Source organism: Adiantum capillus-veneris, chromosome 29 (assembly GCF_014529385.1).
Source record: "Adiantum capillus-veneris isolate H3 chromosome 29, ASM1452938v2, whole genome shotgun sequence".
Taxonomy (NCBI): Eukaryota; Viridiplantae; Streptophyta; class Polypodiopsida; order Polypodiales; family Pteridaceae; genus Adiantum; species Adiantum capillus-veneris.
In genome coordinates this window covers 63,510,790-63,524,373 of record NC_140959.1, presented here as the reverse complement: position 1 = coordinate 63,524,373, position 13,584 = coordinate 63,510,790, and the positions used below count along the sequence as shown (strand labels likewise).

Here is a 13,584-nt window from a genome sequence, read left to right as displayed (position 1 = left end):
CTTAAGATTGCGCCGTATTCAATTCCACCCCGAAATAGAGAAAAACAGTGTAAAAACCCCAAAAAATAAAGCTTTTTTTTTTTAAATTCCTCTTGGTAAATTTAAGAAAAGGAATTTTATATGTGCGAAAAAATGATTTTTCCCGAACACTGATTGACAGCCTCCAATAGGAATTGAGGGTGGGAAAAACTGCCCCTGCTTGAAAATTGTTCTCCCATTGATAGTGTACGGGAAAAGTGTGCCTCAGCTTAGCCTTGAGCCGGTTGCAAAATCAAAGTAGCTGCCGGTTGAGGGGAGGGCAAGAAGGAAAAAATTCCGCTTAAAATACATGGAAAATAGTGTAATTTTGCAAAAATACTGGCTAGTATTGTAAAATTTAGGTTCAGATTTGTCTTGGAGGGATTTTTGTATGTTTGTGAAAATGATTTTTCCCGAACAGTGCCTCCCAACAGCTGGCTATTGTGGGCCACCCCACCAATGAAGGCACAATTTCATCAAGAAGCAACTGTACGTATCTCAAGCGGCTGTGCGCAGGCGGTAGACTGCAGTGATACAGTGCGCTTTTTTTCAACTATCTCCACATGGTGCTAGCCGTTATGCTTCAATCAATATTGAGTGTGTGGCGGTGGGCTGCTGCCATGATCTGGCCCACTTGCCTGAGATAGTGCCGAGGTTGTCCCGCCTAAATGGCCAACACCTCTCTGGTGGGCTGCTGCCATGATCGGGCCCACTCGCCTGAGATAGTGCTGAGGTTGTCCCGCCTAAATGGCCAGCATCTCTCTCTCTCTCTCTCTCTCTCTCTCACTCAGCTGCGGCACAGAAAGCCAGGTCGCCATTGCGTCTTCGCTATCAGTACACCAGCTAGGCCGCCATCACATCTGTCTCTGATCTGGTCCCAGCTCATGTGTAGGAGCTGCCAACGCTTGGCGCAGCTCTCCCTAGTCTCTCAGAGCATCCCATCTCATTTGAAGGAGCTGCCAACACCAGAATAACAACCTGCAGGCCGCCATCAAGCATGGTCCATCGCGAGCAAGTTGCCCAAATCAGCTGTGGAGGCTTCATTTTGACATCCTGAAGAAGACGTCGTGCAGTGGCGTAGCTTGTTGCAAAACTCCAACACTTGTTGCTCCCTCTCTCTCTCTCTCTCTCATCTGTCTCTGATCTGGTCCCAGCTCATGTGTAGGAGCTGCCAACGCTGGCGCAGCTCTCCCAAGTCTCTCAAAGCATCCCATCTCATTTGAAGGAGCTGCCAACACCAGAATAGCAACCTGCAGGCCGCCATCAAGGCTGGTCCATCGCGAGCAAGTTGCCCAAATCAGCTGTGGAGGCTTCAATTCGACATCCTGAAGAAGACGTCATGCAGTGGTGTAGCTTGTTGCAAAACTCCAACTCTAGGCATCAAGTCACTGCGGAGTTCTCTTAAATTTACCAGGTGATTTCCATGTTTTCTCCTCTATTTATTTTCATTGTTTGAATGAATTAGATGTGGCACTCTATTAATCAAGCTCTTTATTCCCACTATCCAAGGTTCGTCATGTACATTATGCTCTCGATTCTGGGTTTTACTATGCATGAAGAAATCTAATTTTTTGTAGCTTATATTAGTCTTAAATGCCATGCTTGCATGATTAGATGGGCTTGATTAGAGCAATTCCCCATTGACACTGTGGGCGGAATTGGAGCTCTTGACTAGTTGGGGAATCATGGAGACTTTTCTTTTCGTTTGAAAAATTGAAATCTTCTTTACGTTTTATTTTGTCAATGGGTCCTCTCAATTCTCTGCCTGCTATATACACGTCTAGGGAGCTCCAAATCCTCTTTATGTTTTAGTTTGACAATGGGTCCTTTCATAACCCTCCCTGCTGCCTTACAACTAGTACAATCAAAACTTAAAACACCTGTTTATTATAGCTTGGCAAAACAAGTACGTAGAAAGCGTTGTTGGAGAGGCCAAGGAAGCGAAGATTGGGTAGGCTGAAGTGGGTTTGTGCACTAAGGAGTGGGCCCGAAAGATCATTAGAAGTGAGGTGGAGGTGCTGCAGAGCCGTGAGATTGAAGAAGCACCTGGGGATTGATCCAGAGAGAGAGTTATCACCGAAATCAAGCACAGAGAGGCGGTGGAAATAGCAAAGAGCAGGCGGAAGGCGAGCAGACAAGCTGTTTTCAGAGAGGTCGGGAGACGTGAGCTTGTATGTGGGCAGGAAGATAAGCATTAAGGTGGAGTTTATGTTGGGGCCAGAGAGGACATTTCGGGAAAGATTCAAGGACCTAAGGCTGCGAAAGGGAGATGAGAAAGTGATGAAGCTCGAATCATTAAGGGAGTTGTTGTGAAGATCGAGGTGGTGGAGATGAGGGAGAGAAGTGAGGCAAGGAGGGATTAGGCCGGACAAGTAGCTATCTGAGAGAGAGAGGGTGGAGAGGGCAGAGAGGTGGCAAAGGGAGACAGGAATAGGGCCAGCCATGGCACTGGCTCATCAACTGCGGAGACTTGGAGGCGAGAGACGCGAGCTGTTTTGTTGCCGTTTACATTAATGTCGCACGTGACGCCCTGCCAGGAACAGCACTGTGAACGACCATCCATCCATGAGGAGAAGAGATTGGCTGCAGCTAGACCTCGACGCTGATGTATTGAGTCTTAGTTAATTCGAAATAGAAGAATCATGCTTCCTATTCTACTGAGTGCCCACCTTTGAAAAAACAGCCAAAAATAGGACCTGTTATGCCGATTTCGGCATAGACGGCCAATGCATGGAAATTAACGTTGTATCCTATCTATGACTAAGCTCTACAATGTCTAGGGTATGGCTAGAGATGAATAACTGGCTAAGGAATAACTAGAGATGAGTAATGTGCGATTGTCGCATTTTTCAGAATGAATACAGAGCACACTCACGAGTATGCTCTCAATGAAGCTATTTGGAATACCATTATTAGGATCCAATCTGTGATGGATTCCCATCAAGCTTTCATAAAGCTTCAAGACGATGTAATGCATATATTATTTCAGGGCTTAAGCTTTGTTTGTGAAGGCAAGGAGAAATGTCTTGCTAAGCTATTGACAGAGAAGAGCAATGATTGGGATGGAAGTCTTAATGATTTCAATACACCTAGTAACTTCTCTGAAATACTGAAGCTCTATAAAAACAAAGGTATGGTCATTCCTCAGGAATGGAAACTATGTCTTGGCAGTGAAATTCATCCCCATGAACTGCAAGTCTTTCCAGCTAGCTAGGAGGATGCTGATAGAGACATCTCTATGTGTGTTTGCATTGATGGAATCCGATCAAGATGTATTCAACGTGATTGCCTTATATGTTGTGAAAGATGTTCAAAGTGCAGTAGAAGCAGGAAGGAGATGATGCCATTCTTATACACATCGTTAATAGATCAATTGAGATGTCTCTGTCAAAGTGAAGAATATTGTCATGATTTTTTGAGCATGTGGAGAGCTCGAGAACGGTGGTTGGATAAGGAGCCCTTTCAATATCCTGACTTCATTCAAGAAGTTTGGGACGGAGAGAAGATGCGGATTTACCAAGACTTTTGGAATCCTGATGCCCTTTGGGAGGCTCCAGTCGTGTGTCAAAATGACAAGTGCAAGATGACGTATCGTGCATTTCCCAAGTGTCTGTCAAGTAAAGAGCTTCTCAATAGTTGAAATGAGGACACACAAGCCTATGAGTTTGCATGTACCAGGTGTAAAAAGCAAGTTCGGGGAGAGAGAAATCTTATCAAAGGAGATCCTATGAATTTTTCTCTTCTTTTGCACTGGGACGGATTTCAGGCAGCATCAACAACTATGAAGGATAGTGCAGTAGTTGAGGTCACTGTTTTGAATGGAGGAAAACGATCTACTCTTGGCTCCATTCCAGTATCGTTTCTTCCACTTTCAAACAAAGAGTTGGAGAAGAAGCATGGAGACATTCTCTCTTCTTTCCTACAACCCTTGCTTCTGGATCTAGAAACCTTATTTCTAGATGATTTCGAAGCTAACTATGCCTACAACAAAAGCCGTATTCATCAAGGGCTTCCAGATGAATCAACAAAGTTGCGAGGAATCCTAATGATGTGCATTAGGGACCATCCAGCTCAATGTAAGCTGGGAGAATTCAAAGATGGTGGAAAGAGCTTTTGTTGACGTTGTAACATTAGGAAAATTTTGAACTCATTTTTGGACCTTTTAAGAGTGCCACATCATCAAAGTTGTACAAAAGAAAGCAACCCAATAGACCCCTCTAAATATTGCTTAGAACCCCATGATATGACCTATCATTGGAAAGTTCTTGAAAAATGGATTTTAAAGAGCCAAGGTCCGAAAAGTTTGGATGACTTCTATGAAAGTTATGCTATTTTTTTTCAATCAGCCAGGTTTTGTTACCGTTACGGTAATCTAAAATCACCTTTTTCTAGATCTACATGAAGGCAATGTCCGATACATGCATGCTATATATCAATAGATAGCATTTGAAGAGTAGATTCTAAATATCCAACCTCCGACAAGTTTGGATCTTATTTGCAAAAAAATTACCGATCCCCACTTTTTGAAAGCTATGCCACATCAACAATTCTTACAAGGCCCATTTTTGAGTCCAAACTTTTCCTAATGAGCACATGGAACACTTTAGCAAGATGCAAATGGGTCAAGATATGTGTATGACAATAATAGATTTTAAGCTAGACATCCTCCTCAATGTCGACATGTAGAAGACATGTGGTCAGGAATCAAACGAGCCAAGCGATCTTCTACTAAAGAAGCTAAAGAAGATATACTACGTGATGCAGGTTTGTCTGGGCAATCCATTCTGTCGAGATTGTATCACTTATATGCATTCGATCTGTCAAAAGACTTAGTATATGATGCTATGCATGTACTATCTCTGAACTTATTTCAAAAGTACATCAGAAAGTTGATCTCATCTTCTATCACACCAATGAAGCGTGACATCGATAATGCCGTTAAGGAGGTTACAGCTTCCATTCCAAAGATTATTTTGAACTCAGGGCGATGGCCAAGGAATCCATCGAAGCACTTTAAAATGTTCAAGGCAGAAGAGTGTCAAAAATTTGTACAGTGGTGTCTGCCTCACATTCTAAATGTAGTGTAGGGAATCACAGACGAACAACGTCAACTTGGGATGCTTCTTGTTGATATCACACATTTATTTTTCAATTTCTCTAGAAGAGGAGGATGGTCATTGAGTGATATCAAAACATGTCGTTCTCTATTATTAACATGGAGAATCTTGTCAGAACCGTACAAGGGTCCCAATAGCTCCCCTTTGGAGCATGTGGCAGGTGTATAAGACTCTCTCAAGAATATTATCTCAAAGAGATTTTATTAAGTGATTGATTATTATAGTATTAACTAAGTGATGCTCGCATTACTACTGTGTACAGGTAGCGGAGAGATGCTTGACGATATCTTACGCCATGGCTCTCATTATTGTTTTTGGTGCTTCTCTTTTGAGAGGAGCGTATCAAGTTACTTAAGCATTCCAACTAACAATAAAGCCAATGAGATATCCTATACAAATTTCCATAGTCGCATCTTGTTTACAAATACATGGAAGCAATTAGAGATCGAAAAGGACGGGCTATTGTGTGAAAATAGATATCTGCAAGCTCTTCACTCTTGCTTACTTTCACTCAAGGTTGGAACTCTGAGGAATTGTCAAACCTTGAGTGTCATAACTCAGATTCTTTGTGTGCCTTTCTTGCGACCTCAGAGAAGCAAGCTCAAGAGCTATGGAGTAGTGCAATTCAGCTTGGGCACCCTTGTGCTTGTAAAGCTTTGCTTAATAGAAATGGAATAGTTATTGGACGAAAATTGAGAAAAATTCCTTTCTTATTAAGCGCCAATGAAAAAGAATCATCAAGAACCTATCAAGTGGAGACCCATGCTCCTTTGGATATGAGTATTCCAAGGTTTTTGTAGATGAAGTGAATTACAATTTAGGAGATTATCTGGTAGTAGCTAAAGATCATGACTCAAAATTTTATGGGAGGCTATCTAAAATATTTCCTGTGGAGCAAGAAGGAGTGGTCATTGTGTTTGTCACAGTGGAGGCCATTGTGGAAAGCTTTGATGGTATTGATGATGTTTCTGGAATGTTCATCCTACACAAAAGTAAGAGAATCATTGTGTCTCATTGATACTACCTGTCCACTGTATTTGTTGGAAGTTTTTATATATTCAAGGAGCAAGAGCTGATATGGAGGTCTGCATGAAGCTAGTGGATCTGATCGACGTCATCGTCTAGTGTTGCCAAGGGGGCTAGGATGTGTTCCTCCTTGGCTAGAGGAGGGCGACATTTCAATTTCTAAGGGACTTGAAACTACAACAATAGAAGCTTTGGAGCAAAGTGTTGATGTAACTAGTAAGAAAGCATTGCTATATTGGAAAGATGATCATCATGAAGAAACTTTTTGGGTCGATTGGAAATTCATCTTCTCTATTCTGATACCTGGAGCCAACTAAGTAAGTCTTGTGAAATACTATGTAAGTGATTTATGAAAAGTCTTTTACTAATGTATGACTTGTTTTGCAGGTATCCACAAGCATGGATGGGCGATATGATGCATCGCATATGGATTGATGGGACTTATTTCAAGTTTTCAAATTATTTTATTGAGATTGAAAGAATTAAGGATTTCAACTACATATAGTTGCATCCTTAATTTGTATAGAAATTCAAATTTCTCTTTTAAAGATTATTGGTCAAAGCTTGTATTTGGTGAGACAAGCTATTTAAAAATAATTGAAGTTGTTTTATATGGTGTTTGTGATTGTCTTTTTGTGTATTACTAGTCACCTTTGAGTTGCTGTGAATCTCTCTTACAGTTGTCATGTTTTTGCTCTAAATTGTTTTTCTGGCAATCGAGGATATGTATCAAGTGAGAAATGAAGAGGTAAAATGTACTAAAATAATCTTCTTGCTTGTGTTAAGAGGTCAAACATGCAATATTTGTGTGTTATGAGAGAGTGATAATACAAACATCTATTTCACGTACAATGTTACTATGTTACTTGCATGTGATAAGCAATGATAACAACCTTCCAAAGTATACACTATAGTCACTCTTAAAAAGTGTAGTCACCCATAAAGAAAGCAATCCATAAATATAACATGTACCAAGCACGTAGTATTAATTAGCAAATAAAATTACCACATGATTCATTACAAGAGGCTATTCATATTAGCGACGCTCACACAGCGACGCTCAATTTTTTTTTTCTCGGCATCGCTATGAGCGTCGCAAATTTACAAGTAAATTTGCGACGCTCATAGTGACGCTCATCGCGACGCCGGCTGGGCTAAAAAAAATAACAGAGAGCGCCCAAAAACTCAGATCTCAGATCTGAGTTTTTCGGCACCCTCAAGCAAGGAGCAGGTAACGCTCTCCCTCTCTCTCTCTCTCTCTCTCTCTCTCTTTCTTCTCCACACACACACACACACACACACACACACACACACACACACACACACACACACACGAGGAGAGGAAGGAGAGCCAGGTATGCTCCTTCCCTCTCCTCACTCTCATGTTCCCTTCCCCTCTTTCTCTCTCCCTCTCTCTCTCTCTCTCTCTCACACACACACACACACACACACAGTGTTTTAGAGAGAGAGAGAGAGAGAGAGAGAGAGAGAGAGAGAGAGAGAGAGAGAGAGTACAAACATAAACAAAAAAGCACACACACATACATAAACAAAGAATGCACACACACATTGAGAGAGGAAAAGTGAGAGAGAGCATGCATAAACAAAAAACGCACACATTGAGAGAGGAAAAGAGAGACAGAACATGCATAAACAAAAAACGGACACATTGAGAGAGGAAAAGAGAGAGAAAACACGCATAAACAAAAAAACGCACACACATTGAGAGAGAGAGAGAGAAACTAATTTAACGTCGTAGGAATCTAATTAAAATTAAAAGACCTAAAGATCTAGCCGACGAGGAGTTGAACTCAAGACCTATTAGTCAAGAGGGAAATGGCATAACCAATCTATCATACTTGGCATGGGTGATAGAAAGGTTATACCATTTATCTCTTTTTATTGGCACACACATCCATCCACACACGCGCACACACACAAGAAGAAGAGAGTTATAACGTCATAGAAAACTATCCTAAAAGACGTTAAAGATTAGGTTAGATGTAGACTTACGTTAAATTAGATTTAGGTTTATTTAAGTTAAATTAGATTAGATTTAGGTTTATTTTTAGTTAGATTTACGTTTATTTACTCTAGATTTAGATTTACGTTATATTAGATTAGATTTAGGTCTCCAAAGACTGCGATGCCTGCATGAAGCGGGTGAAGAAAGCCCTCAATGGAATATAGGGTATTGCTGCCTTCACTCATGGTGGGCTCCGTCGATCCAAATGTATTGGTGAAATGTCTTCAGAAGATAGGGAAGAAGGTGGATCTTCAGGGCGGCAAGAGTCACTACATTCCCGACAATGACCATCTAGACAACCTCTAGTCATTCAACAACAACTTCAAAGTTAGTAACAAGAGTAAGAACGGTCCAAAGGGCCAATTGCTGTCGTCAGATGTGGATGGAGATGAGGCAGCGTCACCGCCGGAAGTTAACTCTCACATCTTTAGTGATGAGAATGCCAACTCTTGCCGAGTTATGTGAAAAATTATGTGTTAAATCAGTTTTAAGGTTCTTATAATCCCTGTTAGTTTAGTTCTTTGTTTTTAATATAACATAATTTACGATAGATTTAGATTTATGTTATACTAGATTAGACTTAGGTTTATTTAGGTTTACCCACACACACACACACACACACACACACACACACACACACAAGAAGAAGAGAGTTTTAACGTCGTAGGAAACTATCCCAAAAGACGTTAAAGATTAGGTTAGATGTAGACTTACGTTAAATTAGATTTAGGTTTATTTTTAGTTAGATTTACGTTTATTTAGATTTACGCTTATTTACGTTAGATCGAGTCCACGCAAGAATTACTTACGGTTTAGGGTTTAGAGTTAGACGAACAGTGAAAAGATCTACTGTGAAAAGATGTTAAGATGCTGTGAAGTGCTACAGCTAGAGAAGAGGCAAAGAGGTTTTGTCCACTACATGCAGTATCATGTAGACGTGGGTCTGTAGATTTCTTGTACCCACAAATATAGGTATTGACCAATAAAGACGAGATTATAACCCGGTGGTTCTGATCTCCGTGCACCTCTAGACCGAGGTGTGCGGGGATTGGACATGACTAGAGAATGAGAGAGAGAGAGAGAGAGAGAGAGATAAGACGAAGAATGCCAATAGAATATTAAATTTGTTGTCCAGGTTATAAGATTTTTATCCTCATTATGAGTTGTGACGAGGATGTGGGACCGTCCAACCGAAACACCTATCTCTCAACGAGGGTCTTATGTCCTTGTAATCAATGCAAGCATGCTGTGCGACGGACAAGACGTGTTTCTTTGCAGCACGTTCGCGAATTTGGCGAGTTCGATCCATCTAATTATAGATCGAGTTGTTGCCAATTATAACTCGTCGGACTCTGACGCTGGCCAACAAGCAGCAATCTTGCAACCCAATAGACGTGTTCGCAGGCGCACAACAATGCGGTGACGAAGTGACTGAGGAAGAGTGGGAGTACTCTCGGGGTTGCGCGACCAAGGTAAGTTTGCAATGTACGACTAGCTAGTGACTTTATTTCTAAACGTTTGAACGGCCAGTCATAATCTTTGTTCGTTGTAGTATAAGTCATACACAGCAGCATGGTGTAAAGGTCGACATTTTAGGGTGGAACGGATCGACAAAAAGCGTTTTACTCAAGATTGTGGAATCATGGCAAAATTTGAACAGTGTAGTCGACGACGTTCCTCTGATGCAGATCCTGTGGTGCGGAACTCACTTACTTCGGCACGCTACAAGAGATTTTGAGAATCGATTACAGAGGATTTTTTGTTGACTTGTTCGACGTGCAATGGTTCAAGATAATCATGGAGGGTCGCAACCCTACTGTGCGTAGAGGAGAGTCTGGTTTTCTTGAGGTGGATTCTACTAAGAAATGGACTGACCTAAGAGACACTTTCGTACTACCAGAGCATTGTGAACAAGTAAGTATGTAAATAGTTAACATCCCCCTTTTACAAGTTATGTGCTTGAAAGCTCTCATGTAAGTTATGTGGCTCTGGCATGTAATATTTCATCCTACAAAGTCTACATCAAACTGGTGGTACGTCATAGAGGTAGCCCCTCGTAGTGCAAGGACGTATGAAGGCTACCATGTGCCAATCACAACGGCATCAATGGAGGAGATCAGAGAAGATGCTCAATCAGAAGCCGTTGCGGTAGTGCCAGACGAGCATCAAGATGCTACTACTCTATATGGGGTGCATGCAGAGGAGCTACAAAATAAAACAGAGGATATGTGTTTAAACGGAGAGCTCTATATAGATATAGGAAGTTATGCTGAGTTATGCGAGGATGAGAGAGAGATCTCTTAAAGCCACAAATATTGTATTTGAACAATTTTGCTCCGTGTTGTAAAAGCTCTGGCTCTCTAAGTACCTTCCATGGTGTATAACGCTCTTTTCTACTCGCGCTCATATCTTTTGATTGAAAATTCTTAGTTTTCGACTTGCCTCTTCTATCACTCAATTCATTGCGTCATTGTATTTATATGCGTCATTACGTCATTGTATTTAATGGTCTTTGCGTCATTGTCTACTCTATTCATTCAATATTAAGTTTAAATATTCGTGTGTTTAATCCGCCGCCGATGCCTCCACACCGCCTCGTGTTCGACGAGGCTCTTTACCCTCCCCTTCTTTGCCCGCCCCCACACCAGCCACAACATCGCGCAGTTACACACCTCTACCTACTCCGCCAGGAGCCACCCCACTCGACACTCCTCGCTTCGGGGCCCAGACGCTGGTGGAGACACCTGACGTCCATACCCCCATCGACACGCCGTTAGAGACCCCTGCCGGGACACCCAGGTTTACGTGTCAGCGGCCAGAGGGCTTGCCTTACTCCGTCGACTTCAGCGGCGGCATCATCATGGATGATGACGGCAAGAAGGTGATCTCGCGCATGCGTGCGTGGTCTTTGCTCTCAGCTGTTTAGACACTACATACTAAACAAATGGAGTGAAGTACCAAGTGATTTAAAAGACAGAGTCATCAGCATACTTCATGATGAGTTTCCCGTTGCAACACGGGATCAGCGCTTCAATGAAGACCTGATGAAGATTCGAATGCGCGAATACTGCAAACACAAGGGTTCCGAAGTGCAAAAAGCAATCAAGCATGGGTGGAACAGGCCAGATTGGCTGGCCAAAGAAGATTCGAAGAATGCGAAGAAAGCAGCGCGCGAGAATCCCGACAAGTGGAAGCAACAAAAGGATGCAGCCAGAGCGCGAGTAGAGGCATGGAGCTTGCACCACTTGGGGAGCGGTGGATGGGCATCATTTGAGGCCGATTGTAAGTGTTTTCGCATTGCTCTTTATGTTCGATAGTTTAGGGTTTATGAGTTTTTTAATTCTAACATAATGAAATCTTTGTATGTTTTGACAGTGGTCGATGACAGGACGTGATCCCACACCGTACGAGCGCGAGTACGCAAGCAGGAAGGGCTTAAACGCCCTGATGGACATTCTCAGTTCTCGCGGCGGCATGGTTAGTATTAGTGTTTACTCTTTTCTATTTTTTGTATTGTTTTATAAATGTCGTTATATGTTTATACTTACTGAAAGCTGTCTTATTGTCTTTTTTTGCAGAATCCGACAGATACGCCGCTTGGATGCGATGAGACGTCTGACTAGATGACGTCTGTTTAGCCGTAGCTAGATAGCATTAGTTTAGGGTTTCTCATAGCTTATGTATCATGAGACGGATTTTATACGTCTTTTTGAACCATGTATATTATTACATTTGTCACCGCAGCTCATTTTGCCAATCAATTCTTTATGCCTATGATGTTGTACAATTGTCATTATTACATTTGCCAATCAATTCATTTTGCCTATGATGTGTACAATTGTCAATTTTACGCTTGTCAATTTTGCAAACAATGCGTCTTGTGGGTGACAATTTTGGGTCTATTATCTACCCTTGCACTTTTTTAAAAAAGTGAATCAAGTACAATATGGTTGATGGGTGGCAGGGCATTCAATGCTCTGTCACCAAAAAAAAAATCTCTCGGGTGTCGCTATAACCGTCGCTATTTATGGCTCTGTAGCGTCGCTATAAGCGTCGCTATAGACTTCTGTGTAAACGTCGCTATAACCGTCGCTATGAGCGTCTCTATATAGCGACGCATATAGCGACGCTCTCGTAGCGACGCTATTCGCGACGTCGGGGGTTATAAAAACCCAGTGTATTTCCGTCGCTAACAGCGTCACAAGAGCACACAACCTCTTGTAGTGATTGTCTTTGAAAGCCATATTCAGAGCACCACGGAAGGCATACTTCTATGATACCAATTATATTTCTCCTTAAATGAGCTAATAATCTATAGCATTAAAGAAACAATCTGAAGCTGCTTATAAGATCTATGCGATTGGCCTTGAACTCAAAGATTTATAATCAATAAGACATTTGTGTACGCATATCCGAACGTGAATGTGTGTGTTTGTGTAAGAGAGAGAGAGAGAGAGAGAGAGAGAGAGAGAGAGAGAGAGAGAGAGAGAGAGAGATTTGTAGCTTATTTTCTTGTTTATAATGTAATTCTATGATTAATAAAACCAAAAAATTAGTATCTAATTGTTTTTCATAAACTATCATGTCTAAAAGCTTAGCTTTGTGTTATTATTCTACACTATTTCTAAACTTGATCAAATTTAACAATTTATTACTGACAGGGGTGTCATTATTTCTACATGGAAAAAAACTCTAAAAAATATCCATGTGGAAATAAAGATATATATCCGATTCTCCATGTTATTATTTCTATGTGGAAAAAATCATCCCTCAAAGATTTCCATGTGAAAATGAAGATATTTTTGATTAATGTAAGTGGGAAAAAAACCATGTTAGAAAAGTTAAATTTCCACTTTGGATATTTATTATCATAAGGAAAAAAATTCCCCAAATGGAACAATTACATATTATTATATGGGAATAAAGAATTTCTCATAAGAAGTACATGTATTTCATGATGGGAAAGATATTTCCTTTATGAAAATAAATTTTCCACGTTGGAAACTCATTAGGGAATTTGTCATGAAGTTCTTGTGAGTGTTTTCAGTGGATACGGCAGCGGTTTGACAGTCCAACCGAAGTTTTGTGTAATTGGGGATGTGTTTGAAGAAGGAAACAATCATACCTTGGTGAATCGAGAGCTATGTCATAGAGAAGTTGGCTTTAAGAAGTTTTTAGCAGTTTCAGAGGATTGTTTGAGTTAAAAGAAGACCGAAGCAAGCGACGGCAAAGTGAGTGCACGTGAAGGTGATCGGGAAGAGCAAGGGAAGGAGACTGAAGCAAATAAGGCTTTGGTGTTTGTGCTTCCGCTCAAGATCTTGACGGCTTTAAGAGCACAGTGTGCCTATTGTGATGGTCAAGTCTTTTGTATATAGCTTTTGAGTTTATTTAATATTT

At 41.2% G+C, this 13,584-nt stretch overlaps 1 protein-coding gene and 1 pseudogene across 1 annotated transcript; both read left to right on the top strand.

The window, feature by feature from the left end:
* The first annotated feature begins 686 nt into the window (after window positions 1-686).
* Window positions 687-11,980, top strand: LOC147419309 (uncharacterized). Its single transcript, XM_086505914.1, has 5 exons — window positions 687-751; window positions 1,244-1,432; window positions 6,549-11,469; window positions 11,563-11,664; window positions 11,766-11,980. Exons 1-3 carry the CDS (start codon window positions 687-689, stop codon window positions 6,664-6,666), a joined length of 372 nt encoding a protein of 123 aa, XP_086362040.1. The 3' UTR covers window positions 6,667-11,469; window positions 11,563-11,664; window positions 11,766-11,980.
* On the top strand, window positions 1,439-6,542 carry LOC147419310 (uncharacterized; annotated as a pseudogene).
* Window positions 11,981-13,584: the final 1,604 nt, after the last annotated feature.